Genomic DNA, 23,869 nt, shown 5'->3' on the forward strand with positions numbered 1-23,869 from the left:
GCATGAAGGGGCGTATGAATGTTTAGCATAGCCAGCAAGTAAATAACTTGCAATGCCGGCTACAAAAATCCCACGTGAACGCCTATTCTCACTTTCAGGTGACATTGTAAATAAAATGCAGGCAGCATTATCTCCCATAAATGTAAACTAACTTGTTTGTCTTAGCAATTGGCTGAACAAGAAGTAGTGCTTGTGTGAGGTGAATTGAAAAATACTGTTTCTTTTGTTTATCATTTGTACGGTGCAAATACTTGTAATCTAAATAATATAGTGAGAGCAGTGTACACTTTGTATTCTGTGTTGTAACTGAAATCAATATATTTGAAAATGTAGAAGAACATCCAAAAATATTTAATAAATTTGAGTTGGTTGTCTGTTGATTAACAATGTGATTAAAACGGTGATTAATCACGATTAATTTTTTTAATCATGATTAATTTTTTGGAGTTAATTGTGTGAGTTAACTGTGATTAATCATCAGCCCTAATTTTAAGGGAAATGAATATGGAGATAAATCATAGAAAATTTCTTATTCTCCCCAACACACACACACTCAAGCTTATTCTCTTCATTTCTTCTTCCTCAGCCTTTCTCTGAGGGGGAGAAATAGCTATTGCAAGCAGTTATCTCTTATATGTATTGAAAAAACAAACAACATATCAAAAAGGCCAGACAAAGGGCTTGTCTACATTACCCGCTGGATCAACGGGCAGCCATTGATCCAGCGGGGTCGATTTATCGTGTCTAGTATAGACGTGATAAATCGACCGCCGAGCGCTCTCCCATTGACTCTGGTACTCCACCGGCGCGAGAGGCACAGGCGGAGTCGATGGGGGAGCGTCAGCAGTTGAGTCACTGCAGTGAAGACACCGCAGTGACTAGATCTAAGTTCATTGACTTCAGCTATGTTACTCACATTGCTGAAGTTGCATAACTTAGATCGATCCCTCCCCACCCCCAGTGTAGACCAGACCAAAGTGTGTATTACTGCATGACAATGAAGGTTTGTGGGTGTAAACCTTTGGCCTCATGACTAGCCTCAACTGTGCTTAACAGGGCCGGCTTTAGGCCTATTCCACCAATTCCCCTGAATCAGGCCCCACGCCTAAGAGGGCCCCGCGCCCAGTGAGAATCCCTTCCTCGGCTAGAGGCGCCTTTTTAATTTTTACTCACCTGGCAGTGCTCCGGGTCTTCAGCGGCACTTCGGCAGCAGGTCCTTCACTTGCTCTGGGTCTTCGGCGGCGGGTCCTTCAGTGCCGCTGAAGACCTGGAGTGAGTGAAGGACCCACCGCCGAAGTGCCGCCAAAGACTTGGAGCACCGCCCGGTGAGTACAAGCCCCACGTGTTTTTTTTATGTTGTTTTTGGTTTTTTTGTTTGGTTGGTTTTTTTCACTCATCCCTCCCGGGGCCCCATCGAAACTGTTCGAATTGGGCCCCGCACCTCCTAAAGCCGGCCCTGGTGCTTAAATGCAGTTTTATGCAGTAACACAGTCATTTCTTGAGGCCAGATTTTGCAAACCCTTATTACCAGGTGCAGCGCTTATTAGTATCACTAATCGCAGTGAAATCAATGGGACTGTTGTATTCACAGAACTAAGCACTACACCCAGAAGTAAGTGTTTTAACAGATGGGGCCCTTATTGCTTAATTGAATAAGATCAAGAAAAGCACAACAAAATAATGATGAAGATGATGATCAGGGACATCAGGTCCTTTAACCCTAAACAAACATTTCTAGCTCCACTGGTAGGTCTATGCTAGAGGAAACTGCAAAATTGAGGATTTTTGTGATTTTTTTTGTCCAGTTCTCTCTTTTATAATTTTTTTTCATGTTTTTCTGTCAGCATTTTGGAGGGAAAAACATAGTAGTGTAGGAATTAAATTATTATTACCAAATCTGTGGCAAGGTAAAAAAAACATAAGGCAAGTATGACGGATAGTAGACAAGGCTGAGGAAGTATATTTCAGTGTCATGAGTTTTTGGATCACTATAGAGGGTGCCGCTGATATCTTGCCTCTTGAAAGCAGATTGTCAACTTTTCAGTGCATGTACTGCATGGCTTTGAAACCTCAGTGGCATGAATTGTTTTTATGTTTTGCTCCACTTTCTTTCTTGATGTGAAACAAATAAACATTTCCATTGTTGGCAGCAGCAGTAATGAAGGCATCGGTAGCCACACTGCTGAAGGTTTATCTGATCCAAATTCATGTGCAGTGTCTGCAGAGGTGACGGCACAGAGTAATATCCTGCAAGAACATGGAGGACAAACTGGTTCTGACTTATTGACACAGGCTGCAGAAGCAAAGGAGAGAAGCCTACCTATCTCCATGCCTTTAGCAGAATGTGCCAAAGAATATGTCACAGCAGATCTCACGGACAGCAGTGATGATTTACCCACCCCAAAGCGTATTGACCTTGTGCCTTCCCCAAACACTGTGGATGACAAAGAAATAGGAACAGCAGATGCTATATTTGTGGACAGTGGCCCAGAAAGTGACAATGTTGCTGCCTCTTCTATCAAAAAGAGTGAGAATGATCCAGAAAATACAAGCTTAGAAACTAACCCATCTGCAGAAGCTACTTTGACACAAGGAGTTACACAAACAAATTCATGTGAATTAGAACCATTATGGCAGAGTGAACAGCTGGATGGCAAGAGGGATTCACATGCTGTCTCATTACCCCAGGGTAAAGAAGCAGGAGATTACTTTACCACTCAGGAGGCCAAGCAGGGGCTGGGATTTTTGGAAGTGGGTCATAAGGAGCAGACTATAATACAGCGAGGTGGACAGAAAACAGATGGCACAGAGGCTCTGTTAATGAAAAAGGAAACCTTAATCCTAAATTATCCCACAACAGGAGGCTCAGACAGTGAAAAATATGGAGCAGTTGTGAATGTTCAGTGTTTGGTTGATAACCCTGAGTTCAGGGATGTCACCAGTTTATGCAGAGGAGATATAACCACAACTAAAGGGAATGACCCAAACCTACATCACTCTGAAAACAATGGGAAGCAACCAGCAGCTTTAAATCCAGGTTTGGCTTTTAACCCTTCAGACCTGTTCCTGGTACCAAAGACAGATGAACTTTCAGGGGAGTCTGTGTCTGCAAATGAACACCACGATCCAGTTAAAAGTAAAGCACAAAAAACAACTTCTAAAACAGTGGAGCCCAGATTTGAAAGAGAGCCTCAAAAGGTGAATTTGTTTGTTAGCACTGAACCTTTCAATGTGCCTCTGTTACTTAAGGCAGAGGGAGAGCAAAAAACAGATCTCACATCTGAAAACACAAAAGATCAAGACAGCATTAATGAAACAATAAAAGCTGATACCGTGTTAGTAGAAAATATCCTTCTTTCTGATGTAGAAAATGCTATGAATTCCAACAAGGAAGATTCCATGGTACATGAAAGATTGGCACTGGAAAAATATGTATTAGATTTAACTTGTGGGAGTAAACCCACAGAGCTGAATCTAAAAGAAACTGACATTGAAGTACCTGCAGAAAAAACTGAAGACTCTATGGGAAAGGACAGAACAGAGGAAGTGCAATTTATAGCAACCAGCGCATCACCTGAAGGGTTAACTGAGGCAGAAGGGATACTATGGAGCTTTGATAATAGCAACAAGCAGGACAGGAAGGATGCCAATTGCAGGGGTGATTTCAAAGAAATCAGCTTTTCAGATAAGACTTTAAAAAGTGACATAAATGAAAAAGCTGTGGAAAAGCATCTGAATTCAGAGAGTAACTTGAAAGTAGCTGAAGATAATTCACTCTGTTTCCAGCGTGAACCTGAACAACAAATGAGCAAAGAGAAAGCAATTGCCACATACCACTTGTCCTCAAAGTGCAGCTTTCCACTTGTGGAAACTCCACAGTTAGCCAGGGAAGAATGCCCTCTGAGTTTTGATCATTTTAACACTGACACAGAAGACAAAACTTTAGTCTTGCTAGGCTATAAAATGACTGAAAAGGTTTGTTCAGTTAATGCACATGGTTCACCGCTTCTGCACTCTCAGGACAGTAATATTATGCAAACCAAGCAAGATGAATCCTGGGAACACACTTTTGCTAAAGAAGCTGTATTGGAGTCAGAGTGCAAAACTAAGCATCAAGAAATGTTTCAAAGCAATGAAGGGTCTGAAGAAAATGTACAAACTCCCATATCAGAACTTGAACATCAAGGCTTAAGTGAATTGATAGGAACTACTCACTGTGTTGCACTACATAAAGCAAAAATTCAGGAGGCCTCATGTATTTGTGAAAGCAAAGAATGGAACAGACAAGTAGCGGAGGTGCCTAATAGTGATCCTGCGTGCGTACCTGTAACTGTTGTTAAACAAAGCAGTGCTGTAGACATTAAAGGAAATAATGAAATTAAGCAGAAGGAATACAGAGCTGAAGTGGAAAGCTATGTAGATGATAAAGATTTGGCACTGAAAAAGGAATGCACATCTGACACACCAAAGCAAGTTCATCAGGAACAAATGGCTGCAAAAAGTGACAAAAGTATGCAAGTGGCTCATTCTGAAATCTCTCAAGCATCAGCAAATACTGAGGAGTTCAGTCCCCAGCAAAAGCAGTGGAGTTTAGAAGAATCACATGATAGCAGCATAACTGAGAATAAACAGCCATCCGAGAGTGACAAAGATGGCTCTCCAGAGACCCTTAAAAGCTATATTGAAAAAAAGCAAGAAATGGCAGATGTTTCAATAACCCTTCCACAAACAGAGCAGAGAGCGAGCCTGAACTTTGCTGCCAGAAAGAGTCAACAGCACCTTTCAAATATAGGATTTGAAAAACACAAACACCAAAGCAATCTGAATACTGTCACAAGTACTGATGAACAGGAACATAAAGAAATGGCTCAGAAAAATGAGCATTTAGTGGAGTTAAGTTATCACAGTGACTGTCAGGACGTATGCAGAAGCAAATCAGATATGTCTCTAGACATTACAAGCAGCCCTCAAACAGCACCTTCTGTGCTAGAGCCAGAGCCATTCAAATATAATCCCGATGCAGTGCCAGGGGAGGACTCAAATAAAAGTACCGCTTGCATGAAAGGGAACATGTGCAACACTGAGCATTTGCAGAATATTTCTGATCTGAAGGTAGCTACTTTGCAAGACTGCACTCAACAAAATAAAACTGACCTAGAGGCAGAAGGAAATCGCTTCAGTAGGCAGATCTCTAGCAAGCCCAAGCAGGAGAATAATTCTTTGATCTCAGTCAGTCAACATGAAGAAGCATGTCAAGATGATGCATTTTCAAAAGAATCTGACATAAATGAACAGCCAGACAGCATATGTAAGACAGCAGACAATACTAATGTAAGCAGTGCTGGTGCTACTGACTGTATTCCAGGGGCGCAGAATTCAATAAGTGTCACTGATATACCACAGACTTCACTAACTGATATTGAAATAACATGTTCTGATGATGACTCTGAGGAAAATATGTATGAAAAAAACAAGAATGATACTCAAATACCTAGTTCAGAAAACAGAGAAAAAATGCGAACGTTGGTGGAAGGCTCAGTTCTAGAAACAAAAAAGGATCTGACTTCAGACACTGAAATCATCCCAAAAGTTGAAAATATAAAACTAAATTTTGAAAGGGACTCTTCTATCGTAGAGACAAGCAATCAGAAAGTAGATGTGAATTCAGGTGCAAAGGAATATCCTTCTGCATTACAGGAACACAGTGAAGTGGCTCCCAACAATGCTTCATATACATTAAACTGCATAAAAAAAGCTGAGAATGAGCATCTGCCTGCTAGCTCTGAAACAGAAGAATTCCCAATTCTTTCTACATCGACCTTTGCATTGGATCATCATAGTGAAGCTAGCCAGCAACCTGAAAACTGTAAGAATGATGGTATTGTGGGTGTGTTACTAAATAATAAGCTGGTAGTTAAAACATGCCAAAATGTCTTAGAAGTTGCTTCTGATTTGCAGAGTACAGCTGTTGCTACTGTACCTGTGCATTTAAAAGACATTTCACCAGGGATAATCAGCACAGCTGATCAAAACAGCACTGAAGCAGCACATTTAGAAAATACTTCCATGAAAGAAACAAGTATTCCTGGCCAAAGTTTCCAGTGTGAAGGAGAGAGTATTTCACCCATACTAGATTCTGCTGATGCAGGGCAGTTTGCAGGAAACTTATCACAATTTAATTTTGAGAAGCTAAAGAAGGAGATATCTGCAATTAAAACTAAAGGAACAAAAAGTGATGTAAACTTCAAAGCACAGCAAAGTGACAGTTCAAGGGAGCCTCTGTTCAGTCTTCCTAGCCTAGGAGAGAGGCTGCTGAGTCTTTCATCTGCTGGTAAACAAGAAGGATGTAATGAGGAAATTGCAACAAATATCTGTGTAGATGACAAGTACAGGAAGATCTTAGAAAACTCTGGAAGTGCAGAGAAAACTGAAAATGTTTTGAAAGAGAAAAATAGCATAACCAAGACAAAAATAAATATTTCCAAAGAGAGTGCAGAAAACTGTGAAAGAGAGAATGATGTTCCCAGTTCCAGGACCTTTGGTGCTAGTGCCAGCTTTCCTGATTTCAGGGAGCATCTCAGTAAAATATTTGAGAAACCTGTGCGCAGCGCTGTGAATACTGAATTACCCCAGCTTTCATCTGAAATTTATGCAAGCAGTGGGCAAAGTCCCGTGGTTAAAGATATACCAGTTCTGCAAAGTGCTGAGAACTTTTCAGAGCCTAACACAGTAGGTGAAGGAGTTAATGGAAGCATCAATAATGCAGGACAAGAAAGTGGCTCAGAAATAGAGAGACAAGAGTTGCCTTTGGATTCTGAGATTTTTAGCAAAGTTCCCAAAGAGAAGTCAGCACAGCAAAAAGACATGCTCAGAGAACTAAAGGTTCCAGAAAACGAGGAACATAAACAGCCAGGTACCTTGTCAGAAAAGAAAATTTCCGAATTGGATGGTTCTAAAACTGTTGAACTGCCTCTTACGAATTTAAGAAAGCTGGACAGCAAAACTGGCAGCACAAAAAGCTGTCAGATGGAAAGAGAGGAAGGTACACATATTAGCAGTGTGAATGTTGGAGTGCCTGTGGACCAAGAGATAGAAAAACTGGAATCTGCTTCATCTGATGGGACCGAAGCTGCAAACTTAACTGCATCTTATCACAATAAAGACCAGCCCACAATTCCTGGGACCTCTTCAGAAGATACAGGCACTGTTCCGAAGAATGATTTAGAAAGTGCAGCCATCCCAGAGGCAGAGGAATGTAATTTAATTGTACAAAGTGATGCAAAATCAGAAGATCTAATATCTTATGAAAATCAGTGCCAGGAATTTATGCCAAATGAGCAGAAGAAAAGTAAAGACTGTGACCCAAGCACTGTCAATGGTACCTGCAACGTGTCAGCATCAACAATTTTCCAAGAAGACATCTTCAAAGCTGAAGTAAAAAGAGATTATATTTGTATGTTATCTGGTGAAATCCAAGAGAAATCCACTCACAATAATCTTGTGCATGAAATTAAGTCTCAGGATGACACGTATATGATGCTGGATGCTTTGGGAAGTAGAAAATGCCTGGAAATATTAGGAAATCTTCAAGACTCACAGCAGGGAAAGGAAGCAACAATACATGGGTTAATAGATAACTTTAAAAATGAACTAAGCCATGATGATCATTCCCAGGCTGACTTTAAACATGAACTCAGCAGTGTGACTAAGGGGGATGTGAAGGAAGAAAGTGACACCATGTTCAGCACAGCAGAGGCAGAAGCTTCTATATGTGGCAATGAACAACTTGGAGTCACCCCTGAAACAGGTATTACAGGCACAGTATTAATTAGTGAAGGTGATGCAGCTTTGCAAGCAAGCATTCAAGATCAAGGGACAGAAACAGAAAAGCATTACTCAGAAACTATTACAGGGATGGAGCCCGAATCGGATTTTGTAAGTACAGATTTTAATGTTGCTTCTGAAAATCAATGGAGCAAGATGCATTCAGAACATGACAGCTCACCGCTGGATGCCAAAGGAAAGTTATCAACCCTTTCATTCACTGAGCCTAAGAAACATGACATCAATGAACTTCTGGGCATGGTTACTGAAGGATTACCTACAGAAAGGTACTTATTTTAAATTAATTTTGTGAGACAGAGTTGTCATTGTCCTAGGGTTGCAGAGGGATAAATTTTAGACATATAAATCTGTTGTTTGTGGTGCAGGTTTTCAGATGGTCATGGCTACCATTGACTTTTAACCAAAAATTGGTCTAAGTGGAAGAAATTTTAAATACCTTGTAAGGTCTAAATATAATAGAAGTGACCTTTTGGGATTTGTAAAGACCTTGATCTTCAACAGCTCCATTGACCTTTCCTAGTTCTTAAACTCCTCTGTAGTGATTCTGTAATGACCCCAATTTTCACACTGCATTGCCTAAAGTTAGCAAAGCAAAAAGCCTTTAATAGGTGTGCTTTAGTTGAAAAATTGAGCCTGCAGTGTTTTCATTGTAGACTGCAAACTGAAAGTTAAAAAACTCAGCTACCTTACAACCTTGATTACTCTAACCTCTGTTATCTTGACCCACTGTTATTCAAAACAGTCCCATTCCCTGATATACTGAATATTATTTGTATTACCATAGCACCTACGATCCCCAGTCATGGAGCAGTGCCATGCTACTGTACAAACCCAGGAAAAAAAGATGGTTCCTGCCCCAAAGAGTTTATAATCTAAATAGAAGACGGACAAAAGATGAATACGGGGGTGAGGGGTGAGGAGTACACCTGCTAATTACGTTAATAATGCAGTTGATTGTTTGATAATATTAAGGGTCCCCAAAGACATTCAATCAACTGAGGTTGCATTTGTATATTATCTGTGTACCGACTAGGAGTTGATATGTGTAGCTTTCTTAATCAGGGTTTGTGGATGTGCAAAACATGTTGTTGGGAGCTCAAGAATGCCTCAAACATGTTTTTTATTTTAAAAACAGTAAATGAAATGTGTTTTCTTCTGTGCATTTTTGCAGCACTATTTTGAATTTCTAGCATGAGCATAGATGTTAATTCAAAAGACTATCAACCAAGGACCTCTTTTCCACTAACTAATCATATCACTGCTTTTTCCATAATCTCAGCAACTTCCCTGAGCCCTGTCATTCTCTCCTTCCTGTATCTGAAAAGGATGCTATAGCTGTAACAGCCAAGGCCACCTCAGATGAGGCAAGAGATGACATCAGAATAGAAAGGTACTGTGAAAAGCTTAAGTATTGCAGAGGGCAATAATGCTCTATTTAGATGCATTCTTTCTTGGTAAAAGATGTAATTGAATAGGAAGGAAAAATAATGTTTATCAATATCACATTCTTTAAAGTTGCAATGATAAAACAGTGATATGAGGGGAAAATTAAGATCTCTGTCCTCCATCCTTTAATATTGTCCATTATGGTGAAAAAATAGGGGTTTTACTTCCTTTCTATGTAATTCTGGGACAAAGGCTCAATACAGCATACTTCTTTGAACAAAATATACACTAAAAAAGCCACCAAAGTGTGATAAAGTTTAACAAAAAAATTTCTTTTCTTTTGGTCTCCTTGGAAATCTGTTTGTAAACTGATAGGATAAAATTAGATCCCAAATTTCATAATCTATCTCTTGAACTTGTTTTCCTTTGTGTGTGTGTCTGTTTTTAAAAAGGATGGAGGATTCATAGTGTAGTTGTTTTCCAGTGTACCATACCAGCTGTCTGCCTGGTCTAGAATAGCTCAGAAGCCAAGAAAGAGTGTGTGTATGTGTTTAAATTAGGGTGGGTATCATTCTTTAAATTAATACCTGTGGCAAACAGGGTGAGGTCTTTGGAACAGCTGTTGGCAATTCATAAGTTATTTGCTTAATACTTGCATACACTTGAATTAATTGTCACCTGTTTTTCCACTATGAGTATTTTGTACCAACAAGCAGCTGCTACTTCTGTAAGCACAAATGTAACTTTTATATCTATATGACTGTCAGTACATATGCTATACTGCGTGCAGAGCAATTTGAAATCTGTGTGTGTATATTTCACACAACAAGGACTTCCACAGGTAAAGAGAGGAAAACCTGCCTTTGTTTAGCCTTGCTTCTTCTAAGAATATGCAATTATATATATATATATATATATAAAATAGAGCTAAAAAATCTATTGAGCCAGCTAGTTTATCCGCTGTTGTTTCAGAGTATTGACCAGTCCATTTTTAGATAACTCAAGAACAGGGGCTTCCTTCACATTCCTTGGCAGATTGTTCCACAATCCAATGGGTCTCATTGTTAGCAAATATTTCCAGATATGCAGCCTAAAAATGTCTTTTGTTTAATTTCATACTCTGTCCCATGTATCCCGGTCCCAGGATCTTCTGCCTTAAAAAAGTGGTATCCGTTTGTCCCTTTGCTATAGTAAATATCCAGGGTAAAATTACAGACGTGAGGAAAATGGCACACGAACTTGGGTCTGCGATGTCTATCTGCGGTAGGGCAGAGGAGATTCCAGTCATGAAAAATCCCAAACCAGGGTATTTGAGTGGAAATAGGTGTTTTGTTAGGAAAAGGAAATTGGTGTGTCTTGTGTTACGTAAGGAGTGGTTTTCAACCCTAGTCCATTCCAAGATACCTTATAGTGAAACTTCAGTTGTGTTAGAAAGAAGGGGCCTAAATTGTTGTTGTATTTTTAGGCACCTTTTTAGAAGATGGAATTCTTAATTTTCAGGACCATCCTCTACTTTCTAGTTGGGGTAGGGGCTAGGTGGTTGCTTCTGTGGTGGTGGTACAAGTGGGAGATCCAAACAGTGCCCCTTTAACACCAACCTATGCTGAGACCTTGCCTGGGTAAAGGGGATATTCCTTCCTCTCTAATGTCAAGCATTGGGTGGAGGGATTATTTTCAGGAGAGTGGGTTATGCTAGAAATTCTTGTGCTTCTGGGGGAAAGTGGAGCAAAGTGCTACTAGTAGGAACAGGAGGGTTGTGCTGGCAGGTCTCTGATGCAGGCAAAGCGGTTGGTGATTACAGAAGCCTCAGGAGAAGGAGAGGGAGACTATCCTCTCCTTCCTCTTCTCCAGGGGCATCAAACTTCCTTTACTAGTTCCTGCAGTATTGCCAATTCTTGCCATTGTTTGGAAGTCTCATAACATTTGTGGGCTTATTTTAAAACCCTAGCTCCTGGAGTCTCATGATGATTAAGTGAGAGGGAAAAAAAGTAATTTCCTGCCCTTGTGTCTGCAGAGAATAGCTCAATAATATCACTCCACAGGCTCAAAAATCAGGAACCAAACAAAAATACCCAAATTTTATTATTTTCAAAATCCCAAGCCAGTCCCATGATTTTGGAGGGCCTGGATTGCGAGTTTGGAATGCCTGGGATTGGCAGTACTGCTCAGATCACTTGGTGCTTAGCAGATGGCTACTCCATCACCTACTACTTTCCTCCTGTACATGTTCATTACTGGGGGGAGAAAAGGAGGTATACATAGAAAAGGCCTGAACATGCCCCCAAACAGCAGACCACAAATCCTCAGAACTATGGAGTGATAGCACTTTCATTAGATGGGGCCTTTTTTTGCACAAGAGAGTACCAGAATGGCATCCTGTGCTCTTGTTGCTGCATAGGTATGCTGAGAGAAGAGGTTCCCTATATAGAGGCACTTCCTGTACAAGTGCAACTGAATAACATAGGCCCCATATATATTTAGGAATCGCTGCACCTGCCACTGATATGCCTCTGCAGAGGAGTAAGGCAGTTATTGAGCAGTGCATCACAACCATTTAGAATAAGATATGAAGAAAATTCTGTATTCAATTTAAAGTGGTATAGGCATTTGTAGATACATTTCTGTAGCTATACTGGAATTTGGCTGGGACACCAGAACCAATATCCAATCTTGAAAAAGTACCCTGGGAGGTTTAATGATTAAATGCTGTGATGTCATTCCCAGATGTGCTGCTTTTAGGTGCTAGGAATAGATTAGCTGATTTGGCAAAGTATCCAATTTTTTAGTGGACTTCCAGACAATTCAGAGGGTTGGAGATGCTCAGTTTACTAAACTGGGACTAGATTGTGTAGGTATGCAAGGGGGAGAAGGGTGTAAAGAGCCACAAAGCTGGCCACAACTGCATATATGATTGCACAATCTCTTCTGAGCGCAGTTACCCCAAAGATGAAGCTATGGCCCCCACTCTGAACCCGCCAGCAGAGCTGACTTGTGCTGAACGATAGAGTGTGCTGCAATTCTTTAAGTGGCATTAGCAACATGCCTGCTGCCCTTGAGTGCCTTGGGAGTTCTGGACGGCATTATGCAATGGTATTTGTACTTCTAAATAGAGCTGGTTGGGGATTTTTCGAGAAAATGTTTTGCTTGTTTTTTGTCCGAACACGCTAATTCATTGAAACTGAAACTTGTGTAAGGAAGATTTCTTGAATTAATTTCTTGTGGGGGGAGGAAGGGAAGGAAGAGCAGGGACTTGAACTTGAGTTTCCCACACCCCAGGGCTATTGGTTATTCTGGGATGGGTGTCTCTTTCTTCTTGTTTTCGTTCCACGTCGGAATGAAAAGACACGTCAAAACCTCAACATTTTTTGCAAAATGAAATTCTTGTTTTCTAGCCAGCCCTACTCTAAATCTCTTAGGTGCTTTTGAAAATTGCACCCGATGCCTATTGAAGTTCATGCCATAATGGTGCAGACCCTGTTCCCTCCAATATTTACATTGGTTTTCATTCTCTTTTATACCTGTATTAAGCTATGTCATTTATAAAGCTAAACAATATTGTTACATGCCAAATAAATCACAGCACTCTATGTCAGAGCAGGGTAAGTTGAAAAACCCTCTTTATTCTATTTACGTAGGCCAGACAGTAATCCTATAAGTAAAATTGGCCTAGACATGTTTTTAAAATTTTCTTTCGTGCACTATTCTTGCAGTTGGAAATTGGCAAGATTAGTAAGCTGTCTGAAAAGAATGTTGACTCCTTAGTAAATACTGACTTGATCTTTTTTTCCCCTCTGCATAGTAAATACAATATTAAATATTTTAACAGTCTTTCTGAGTGAGGTGTGGAATGCATAGCTCTTTCTCAGATTGTGCACTCAAGTAGGTTATGATTGCTGGAACTTTATGCCTATTTGAGACCTGTGGTGTTTGAAAACAGAATCATTGCGTTAAAATTAATTTTGAATCTGAACTGTGATTGAATCTGAACTTGTTCCACACCCCTCTATTCCCCACTTCAGAATTCACTATTTTGTATTTTTTCCTTCTTCAGATATTGCATACATCTCAGGATTACAACACAGAGAACAAAAAATAGCTGAAGCTATTCACATAAAACGAAGGGTATCTGATTTCATCATACTTTTTTTTGTCTATTTGCCTTTCTTCCTGGCACTCTAGCATCCATTTTCTTTCTCTCTGTTTTCCAGTCCATCAATCTCATTCTCCCTCATAGGAATAGCCATTAGTAAAGTGTTATCTTTCTAATCACAAGGGAACTGGTCCTGTAGTCCTTACCCAAATATAACTCTCATGATATCACTACATTGGCTACACAAAATGTAGAGCAGGCCTGCACAACTCGTAAAACGGCGAGAAAACAGCTGAGGGCCGAACCCCCTAGGCCCTGCCGAACTGCCCCCCCCAGCGCCACCAAGCCCCCCCAAAACACAACACCCCCCCCAGCGCTGCCCAGTGCCCCGAAATACTCCCCCCCAGCACCGCCCACCCTGCAGAAACAAACCCTCCTTCCCCGGCGCTGCCCCACCGAAACAGCGGTATTGAACCTTGGTAATATGTTATAGCGGGTCCCTAAGGTAGTAAAATTAAGGTAAAAGAAAAATTTCTTTTTGCTAGAAGTAGAATAAAATCTTCCTCCAACTTTGTAATCAATTGCCCTGTTGAATGAATAAGGTGTGACTGAGGAAGGTGTGGAAGGCAGCACCTCCAGACAGCTGCAACCCTTGGAGAGGGGATGGGAGCCAGACCAGATCAGTAGAACTGGTCAGCCACTGACTCCTCGCTCGCCTCCTCAGCCCCGCCCCCGCACCCAACGCTTGCCTACTCATCCCCCGCGGGCCGCACAATGAGCCCACCTACTCATCCCCCGCGGGCCGCACAATGAGCCCACCTACTCACTCCCCGCGGGCCACACAGTGAGCCCACGCGGGCCACATGTTGTGCAGGCCTGATGTAGAGTAATGGAGAACCAGATCCATCATAGCATTCTGGGTAAACATTTTACCTCAATTAATCTATTTATGTACTAAAGGAGATAAGTGCATGAAAGCAAAGAACTAAATATTCATTTACTAATCCATCCCCTGCCAGCTGCAGGTGGACCTTGCTATTTTTCAATTACACTCAAGTATATTTTTGAGAAATATACTCTTAACATAGGTACTGACATTGACTGGGATACTGCATATGCTTTTAAAGTTAAAAGGTCCCTTAATGCCTCTAGAGAAACATTATTTCTGTTTAATAAAATGTAAGCATTCTGTTAAGGAAATGCAGTATTGCTTTGTGATATTTTCAATGTATGAGGAGTCAACGCACCATGACTTCCTAAATTCCTTCCTCTTTTCTTTCTTTCTTTCTTTCTTTCTTTCTTTCTTTCTTTCTTTCTTTCTTTCTTTATCTAAAACACTTTTGATTCTTTTATGTTCCTGGTAGTTCTCCCCAGATGTATGTTTCAACCTTGCAACCTCCTTATATTCACCATATGTCAGCTCTCGCTGCTCTCTTTGTACTCTCTTTGCAAATTTGGACACCTTGCAATTAGGTCTATTTTCCCTGTTACTAACGGAATCTGTAAAGAGGGATTAGTCCCAGCCCTGAACCCTGTGGTGGGCAATTCAGAGAAAAGCAGTTATAGACACGGTCATTTTCTCTGTGACTTTGGCATTTTTGGTTCTGGCTTCTTTTTTTTTTTTTTCTCCATCTTTGCTTTGCATCACTGCCCCCTTGCTCCTCTTCTTCCCCCTTCCCAGTTTTTCATTCTTCCTTTTTTCTTCTTCCTTCCTCTTTTTTTCTTTTTTCTTTCTCCTCTTTCTCTCTTCTACCTCTCTATCTCTTTCTTTTTCTTTTCCTTCTCTTTCTTTCTATCCTCTACATCTATCCCCTTTCCTAATTCTTCCTATGGGGACATTGTATTTTATGTAAATATCAAAACATATATATGTAAAATGATTTGGATGAAATGAAAAGATTGATATAGATTTGCCATATGGGCAAAAAAATATATGCACATATCTAAATATCAGTGAATAACAACAATTAGGTGGTAACCAATGTATTTCAAACTCAAGTGCTCCAAGTTGCTTGACTCAAATTTGTGTTTGCATTGGTGTCTGCCGGGTGGGGTGGGGGCCGGAGGGGGGGGGGGGCCCCAGGGCCCCCAGGGCCGGGGGCGGCCCAGGGCGGGCCCTTCGCAGCGGCGCCGCGGCCGCCAGCGGGAGCGGGGCGAGGGCGGCGGGCGCGGGGCGCCAGCCCGGCTGCAGCTGTCGCTGGTCGGGCGCGCCCCCCGCGGACGCTGCGCCCGCGCGGGCCGCTGGCTGCCGCCGCCGCGCTGCCTGCCCGCTGCCGCAGCGCCCAGCAGCCGAGCAGCGCCCGCGCCCGCGCGCAGCGCCCCGCAGTCCCGCAGTCGCCGGTCCGCGGAGGTCCCCTCGCTCGGGGCCCGCTGACGCGCGGCGGCGCCCGCCGCGCACCGCCGCGCGCCCCGGCCGCCGGCGCCAGCCGATTTTGGCACCAGCGCCCTTTGCAGCAGCCCAGCTGCCTGCTGCCCTGAGCCTGCGCTTCTGCTGCGGCTTTTTCGCCTGCCTGGGCGGCCTTCTGCTCTGCGGCCCGCTGAAGAACTGACTGCCCGGCGCACCCCGCGCAGCGGGCGCAGCGGGTGGGTTTTGGGGGCGAGCCTGCCCTGGGGGCCTCAGGGCGGCGGGGGGCAGCTGGTGGTCCGGGAAGGAAGGAAGGACCCCACCTGCCCCCACCACACCAGGGCGGCCGGCTGACCCCAGCCCCCCCCCCCCCCTGATCTGCTCTGGTCTCCTCAGCCTACCTCCTCAAGCATCAAGATACATACACTGCTGTGCTGGTACTTGGGAAGCAAGCAATGGCTGGCAGTAATGTAATCATTCTCACCCTCACCTGGCACTTTGGACTAAGCACCATAATCATGACAATTTGAATGTGACATCAGAGAATTTTCAATTAGCATGACATGTAACCTGCATGTTGATATAATGATATATGCTTATCTTTTTAAAAAAATAATAGGTGTCCTAGTGCCTTGGAAGCCAAAGTTAGTGTAGTTATCTGGGACTTATAAAAATTAAAAAGCTTAGCAGCTTAGCTGCATTGCTTGCTGCTCTGCTGGTGCTATATACCTGCATGAAAAGTTCTGGATCAGTCTTTCTGTATTGCATACTTATTGTCACAGTTTCAGGGTAATTGCACCAGTTTTGCCCCTCCATGGTCCACTCCAGGAGGTCAGTGGTCTGAGGTCTTAGGTCTCTAGCCATCATCTGTCTCTGAGCAGAGGCCCTTGTCCCGCACCCTCCTGACCAGGGGTTTTGAGGCTGCACAGCTCTGCCTTACATTGTGATATCCTCAGGAAGCCAGTCTGCCAGTGTATTGCTTTCTGTGCAAGGGCTATGAACAGTGTATTGCCAGCAGTTACAAGTTACCACACCGATCTTTCTAAGCAAGAACATTTATTCTTAAGGTAAAAGCAGGCCAGAGAAAACCTAATAAACAGCTTTAAACATGCACCAAACATACCAGGGGTCACCCATCAGTCTCATGCGGCCCTAGTAGGCTGAAGTCTTTCCAACCCTGCCACAAGGGGTGCCCCCTCCTCTCCCCTTGGACAGAAAGTCCTGTCAGTTTGTTGAGACTTTAGTCACTACAGTCGTAGGTGCCTTTGCTGTGAACTCTCTAAGGGTATACTCCTGGAAGATGCTGAGTGCCTGCCAAGATCAGGACCTAATTTAGTGAAGGGCTAATCACTGAATGTGTTTCAAACATATCAGGGTCTCTCCTCTTTTATGAGCTCAGTCTCACCTCCTTCCTTTCTTTGAAGGCCATCCATAGGACTCTCTCCATCAGACCCCCTTCAGTCCTGATCTTCTTTTAGTAAAGAGTTCAGTAAGACTCTGGTCTCTAAAATGTTTCTACTTTAAATGCTTTCATTTCCCTTCACCACCACCTGATAAGTCCCAGTGGAGGGAGCCTGGAAAAATAGATAGGTCTTCACAGCATAGTCTGAAAGTCAACAAACATTAGTCTAGATTCTCTGCTCCAATGCAGTGATACCAACAGAAAATTTGGCCCTTGGCCTCGAAAGGCATGGCTATGCTGCAATAAAAGACCTGTGGCACGGTCACAGCTGGGGGCTGTGCGCCAGGGCTAAATATTGCAGTGTAGATGTCCAGGGTTGGCCTGGAGTCCAGGCTCTAAAACCTCATGGTGGGTAACAAAGCCCAGGCTCCAGCCTGAGCCTAGATGTCTACACTGCAGTTTTTAGCCCCATAAGCCGGAGTCAGCTGACCAGGGCTCTGAGATTCAGTGCAGTGAGGTTTTTTTTTATTGCATTGTAGACACACCCTAAAGACCAGCAGCAGGGATGCATTGCAGAATCAAGTGTTCTTTGCCGGGTATGCCCTGCCTAACATTCCCTTCGTGTTTAAACTGGGAAGTTCTTAGCTTGAGCCCTTCAGATTCTCTCAACTGCCCCAGTAGCAAACAAAGGAGGTAGGAGATCTGTAAATTGGACAGGACCTAAACTGGTTGCCAATTTGGCCCATAATTCGCCACTGTTTTTCATCCACACGTGCACTGATTTATTCTGATGTTGTGGACAGATGCAATCTGTGACCAGTGTTCCTAGAAAGTGTAAGTTCCTGTTCTGATGATGTGCTCTATACTTACTGAGCCCATGCAAAGCTCAGGGAAGGGCAACATGCTTGCTTTTATGCTCCTGTTCGCAGGCTTTTATGCTCCTGAAGGTCACCAACCTGCCTTTACTCCTTTGAACCCCATTGTTTTCACAGCTAACTTGGCTAATGAAAGATAAAACAATGTAATCAGTAAACCCTTTTGATTTTATGAGCTTACGTGAAGCATTTGGAATTTGTTATGATAACATTGTTATTCACTTCTTGCTGATAGAAGCATCAAAGCTAAGAATAACTCAGCGCTCACTGAAAACTGGATTTGTTTTTCAAAGGGAGGGCAAAATTGATTATACACAGGCTTGCCTGCCATAGCAAGGGTCTGGACTTAATCACTTCTAGTCCTGTCTTCCCAAGTGTGCATACAATTGGTCATTTTCTAACAATTAGGGTAGTTTTACGATTTGTCTGTTTCAAAATTGATTGGTATTAACTCATTATGATAGCTTCATTCCTCCTCTCATTCATGCAAAATATTAAACTGATTACTGTGGCAGTCCACAAGAATTGTGTAACTATTTGATTAAATTTTTTGAAAATGCTACAGTGATATGTGAAACTTCTGCAGTAGGATTCCTCTCCACAAAGTCCCGCTACTTGTTTGTTTGCTTCCTTTGTTTGTTTGTTTTCACAAATAACAGCTGGGGCTGCCAAAGGGATTGATCACTGAATTTTACTAAACTTTCAGCAAACTTGGGCTGATTTTCAAGATAGCTTGGGCCAATTTTTGTTTTCAACTGGAAACTATGCAAAAGTCTTTGGTTTCCTATCATTCTGACTCCAGACCAGGAAAAATTTGGTGGTTCCAAATTTGAATATGATTTGCTCAAACCTGAAACTCAGTGATATTCTGGAGGTTCAAACCCCTATGCAAAACTTAACTTGAAAGAGAGGTTCTCTCAAAGTCTTAAGAAACAAAACTGCTGAGATTTGCACAGCTCTAATGTTCAGCCACCACAAATAGTTCTCATGAGGCTGTATTCATGTACAGGAAACAGTGTAAATATAAGGTTCCATTCTGCAGAAAAGGTCTGTGGGTGTTTGTATTTTGTACCCAGTAAAGAGGGACATAGACAACTTGTTTATTGGGGGTGGGGGGAAGGGAACATTTTGAGGTCTGACTCATGAGTTTTTTTAAAACATGAGGCTGGCTATATTGCCATAGTGTGTTGAAAAACCTCAGATTAAGTTCACAGCTGAAGAGGGGAGTGCTGGCCCAGCTACCACTAATGGTGCTAGGGTCACCATTAGCTCCCAGCCAGATATCTGCCTGCATTGAGGCAGCTCCTCTAGCCACAAGGAGGGGCAGCTTCAGTAGCATGGTCTCACGGATTAAATGGGACAGATCCCTGCTTTGATAGTGACTCCCTCTGTGGCCTTTGTCATGTCACATAGTGCAGAGTTTTCAAACGTGGGCACCTAAAGTTAGGCATTTGAATCCAGAATTAAAGACTTGGTGCTTAACTTCGGACATCCAGGTTGAAAGTGTTGGCCCTTAAGCTCTCTGTGCCTCAGTTTCCATATTTGTAAAATAGGACTGTGATGAGGTAGTCTGCTCTCTTAAGGATAGTGGTTGCTACTAGTCAGCCCACCTGTCACATGGCTTGGCCCTTTAAGGTTTGAAAGAGCCAATATTTTGAGAGAGAGGGAGGAAGTGGTCCCAGGAATAATTATTGCTTGAGAGAAAATCCCATCACTGTATCCTTAAGGGCCCTAGGACCAGGAGCCTTGTAGAGAGGGTGGGGGCAAGGCTCCCCTCTCACCCAACCAATTGAGGGTGAGCTGGGAGTAGGGGACCCAACTGTCTCCTCCCTCATAGCAGCGCAGACACCATCAATAGAAGAATGCTGCCTGATGGATCTTCCTAGCCTGAGTATTAATTAAGGGGAAATGGGCCAAGCAAGGGAGAAGCTGGCTCGGGCCCTCCATGATAACCCAGCACCATGGAGGAGAGCTGAGACTTTTATCTATGGAGAGGTAATAACGGCCTGAATTACCCGGCTCCAGAAAGAGGGCTAGGGCTCCTGGCAGAAGAAGAGACAGAGTGTCTGTTTTGTTGATGTGTAGATATACCCTGTTCCGGGAGGAGCGGGCGGGGGGGACGGACTCTGGTTCAAAGAGAGACAGGGAGACTGGTTAACTCATGACCTGGCTCCAAGGAGGAGAGCTGGGGGACTCCTGTTTTGAGGGAGTGAGAATTTGAAGCATAATTCCAGCTCCAGGAAGGGGGTTGGGAGGCGTGTCTCCTGAACCAGGATGAAGAGCTGAGCAGGACTTTTATAGGGACCCAAAGATGGGTGTCCTGGGGCAACCAACAAAGTCAGTCACCCTTCTTAGAAAACTGAATAAATCAGACCCCATGATGGGGGTGTGGGTTTTTGAACCAACCTAAGTCTGGTAATTGATTGAAAAAGCCTTGGGGGAAGAAGAGGGCGGTTCTGAGTGCAGTGCCACCCAGGCTACAAGGAGTCTCACCTCTTGGTATGGGCTAATGATAAACTTCCCTCTCTCTCAAAGGAGAATGTTTGCAACAGGTTATGTTTGGCCCCAATCCTGTAATGTACCACGTGTGTTGGCCCTCCATGGAGCCCAAATGAATACTGTTGATTGCAGGATTGGGACCAAAGTGCTAGAACTCATCAGAATGCACACAGAACAAGCTGCCTCCCAATTCTCCAGCAGCGGGATCTGCTTTTGCAGCTGGGTGTTAGGGGGTCAGGATTTAACGATACATACCTCCACCCTCCCAACACACACACACGCACACCCCTATGTAAACTGTTGTTACGATAATGATGATTTGTAATAGTAGTACACACAAAATGCTATGCACTGTCCAAACATAAGACACAGTCTCTAGCCAGAGGAGAGCTAAATCTAAGCCATTTAATAAATGAAGGCTGCGGAGAAGGGATAAAAACATACAATCCCTTCTTGGGTTTTTCCCCTATAAATATCAATGATCATCAGTTTGTCTAATTTCTTGTAGGTGTCCAAGCAAATATTTGGGGGCTTTTTGGTGAGAAGTGATGTTAAGGGGGAGAGGGGTAGTGGCCTTGTGGTTCACTTGAGGAAGGATACCTCATGCATAAGGGCTGACTCCATCGCTACTCCTCCAGGCCTCCTGGAGAGAAGTCTCACTCAGGTCCTGGGCCTTGAGCCATCACTTCTGTTGGGGGTGGAATCACATGATTCTCCCATTCTCAGACTGGGCCTTCGGCTGCAGACCTCAGGTACTAACTGTAATCACCTCACAGGCCTGACTTAAATTTAGCACTGCAATTCTCTTCTCTCCAGCAGCTTTGTCCAGTAGTTTATAGTGACAGACTATTAAAACCAAGAATTACATTATTTAGAACCCAAGTGTTTAAGAGAAAAACTGGTCTTAAAACAATAAACACCCCATATGCTTACCGGTCCTTCCCTAAGTCTTACCATTCCCCAGAAGCTGGGGAAAGACTCCAACTTCTTTCAGCTGCCCTAGCAGGACCTGTGTTTCTGTCGTCCAGGTCAGTTGCTCTCACCAGGAAGAGCACGCTCAACATGCTCTCTGGAGAGTCCTTTTAACTGTTTAATATCCTTCTGATCTCTAGACTCCTACCAAAACAGCTGCGTAACTTCCGGTTAGAGCCTGGATGCAGGCTGCTGTCTTGTAGTTGCCCCCAAAGAGTTTATTGGGAGGTTGCTTATTCCTTCCCTGGTCATTTTCCATCAGTCCCTTGTTCAGCTAGATCAGTATGTTCATACAGGGATGTCTAGTAACACACCGTACAATAACTTCATTTTACTAATCAGGTCACATACAGTATCCATAAAATTATCAATGTTCTTGGATTATTATGTAACAACTCCATTTCCACCAGGAGGACCACTGGGGAAGAAATTGAATAAATTGCTGGAGAACTCAAGCAGCAATGGAATGGGGTTGAGGACGCGTCAAGTTTAATGGCATTGGATGAATGAAGGAGTTGGGATTAGAGATGCGATAAGAGATGAGTGAATAAACAGAGAGGGGATGGATTAACTGAGCCAAAAAATCATCTCATGACCCCTCCCTATGGTTACCCAGTTTCTTTGTTGTCTGAGACAGTGTTGTTCATTCACATTAATGCAGAGTTGGGCGTAGCATGGTGTTCAAGAGTCAGTCGGTGGTTTATTCGTTTCAGTGGTTGGAAAGCTAGGACTTGAGTCAGTAATATTTTTGGTGGCAGGGAGTTGGTGGCAACATGTGTTTCAGTCCTGCTAAAAAATGCTAGTACTGGCCCTATCAGCAAGAACTCAGATAAGCTTTGGCTATGGATGTTTGCCAAGATCAAGGGTTGTTGGGAGAGAGGAGCCTTTAATGCAACTCAGTCTCTTCCCTTTTTTTCTTCTGTCCTGTAGGGCTAGTGTACCTGCAAAAGCTATTTTTAAAATGGATTCCAGATGAAAGTGGAGTTGTTCTGTTTCCTCCCTCCTTGACTCCCCATGCACCAGAGGATAGCTGGGAGCCCCTACCTGCACCAGGAAAATCCAATTAACTCTTCTTTTTCCATTCCTGGTTTCCTGCTGCTCAGGTTTGGGGAGGGAGAAGAAGGGAGGTGAGAGAGAATCATCCTCTCTAGCAGCTGCTTGTAATATTACCTCTGCTCCAGATCTCAGTTCTTGCTGTCAGTACTGATGCCGATTCTCAGTACTGGAGCTGAGTGAGCTATCTGTAGCAAACCAATTTATTTGTCAAGCTTAACCCTTTTTTATTGGTTTCAGTGGTAGCCATGTTAGTCTGTATCAGCAAGCCCCCCCCCCCAAACGAGGAATCCTTGTGGCGCCTTAGAGACTAACAAATGTATTTGGGCATAAGCTTTCGTGGGCTAGAACCCACTTCATCAGATGTAGTCTCTAAGGCGCCAAAAGGACTCCTCATTTTTTTTAAAATTAATGATTTTGCTTTTTCTTAATTTACTGCTAATTGGCAAATGCTTTATGGGGAAAATTGAACAAGGAGAGGTGTGAAAATGGCTGGACAGAAAAGCAAGTCAGAATTAATGAAAATATTAATGACTTTTCTAAATGCTCAGCTCTGCTTGCTTCATGCTCAGAGCGGTCCAGCTGACATCATTACTGTTAGCCATCTTGATCCATATGAGCATAAACAGGAGGCGTACATAGAGTGACCAGATGTCCCAATTTTATAAAGACTGTCCTGATTTTTTGGGTCTTTTTCTTATATAGGCTCCTATTACCCCCCACCCTCATCCTGATTTTTCACACTTGCTGTCTGGTCACCCTAGGTGTACAGTACTGTTAAGTTCTGTGCAAGACCAAGAGCTGGGCAAAGTTCTGAGAGATCAAGTTCTGAAGCTGGGGAAATAAGTCAGTTTTGTCACTTGAATAAGGATTAGCCTGCCCCACAATTGAGCTGTGGGAGTCTGCAGGCTTCTACAGCCGTAGCCATGCAGAGTCTTTGCTGAATTGAACCTCTATAGTTCAGCATTTATATCAAATACCCACACTCAACATTTGGTGAGCAGTGAATCTATTAAATCTTCTATTATATGAACTAGATTTACGTATAAAATAGCCTGGTGATTAACCCCTTGGTTGCTGGAAACTTGTATATACACCGTGGCCACAGAACAGTAAACATCAATGGAAAATAAGGATATAATTCCATATTCACAGGGACATATTTATGTTGTGGTGACCTACATCCATAGAAAATTGAAGGGATTAATTAGGGATGCAGCTAACCCTTTCCGCTTCATTGTGCTACAGGGCTATAGCATATGTTTCTGGAATTTAACGACACACTTAAAGGGTCTGGATTTAAGTTTACAACTCTAAACAAGTAAGGCTTCAATAATAGCTAGTAAAACTAGGCAGAACCTTGCCTGCATCTTGGAACTTTGGAAAGTTCGTCTTTCAAGTTA

General features: G+C 42.9%; 1 protein-coding gene across 7 annotated transcripts in view; it reads left to right on the top strand.

The window, feature by feature from the left end:
• The window catches only part of TACC2 (transforming acidic coiled-coil containing protein 2), a 210,661-nt gene that overhangs the window by 56,266 nt on the left and 130,526 nt on the right, over window positions 1-23,869 (top strand). For 5 of the 7 annotated variants that reach the window (XM_039482922.1, XM_039482920.1, XM_039482924.1 and 2 more), the window contains 2 exons: window positions 2,151-8,111; window positions 9,125-9,235. In XM_039482922.1, coding sequence (XP_039338856.1) covers window positions 2,151-8,111; window positions 9,125-9,235 — 6,072 coding nt within the window. The remainder of the gene's footprint in view (window positions 1-2,150; window positions 8,112-9,124; window positions 9,236-23,869) is intronic. The other 2 variants (XM_039482919.1, XM_039482923.1) reach the window with 1 other exon arrangement.

This window comes from Mauremys reevesii, linkage group 7, assembly GCF_016161935.1.
Source record: "Mauremys reevesii isolate NIE-2019 linkage group 7, ASM1616193v1, whole genome shotgun sequence".
In the NCBI taxonomy this organism is placed as follows: domain Eukaryota; kingdom Metazoa; phylum Chordata; order Testudines; family Geoemydidae; genus Mauremys; species Mauremys reevesii.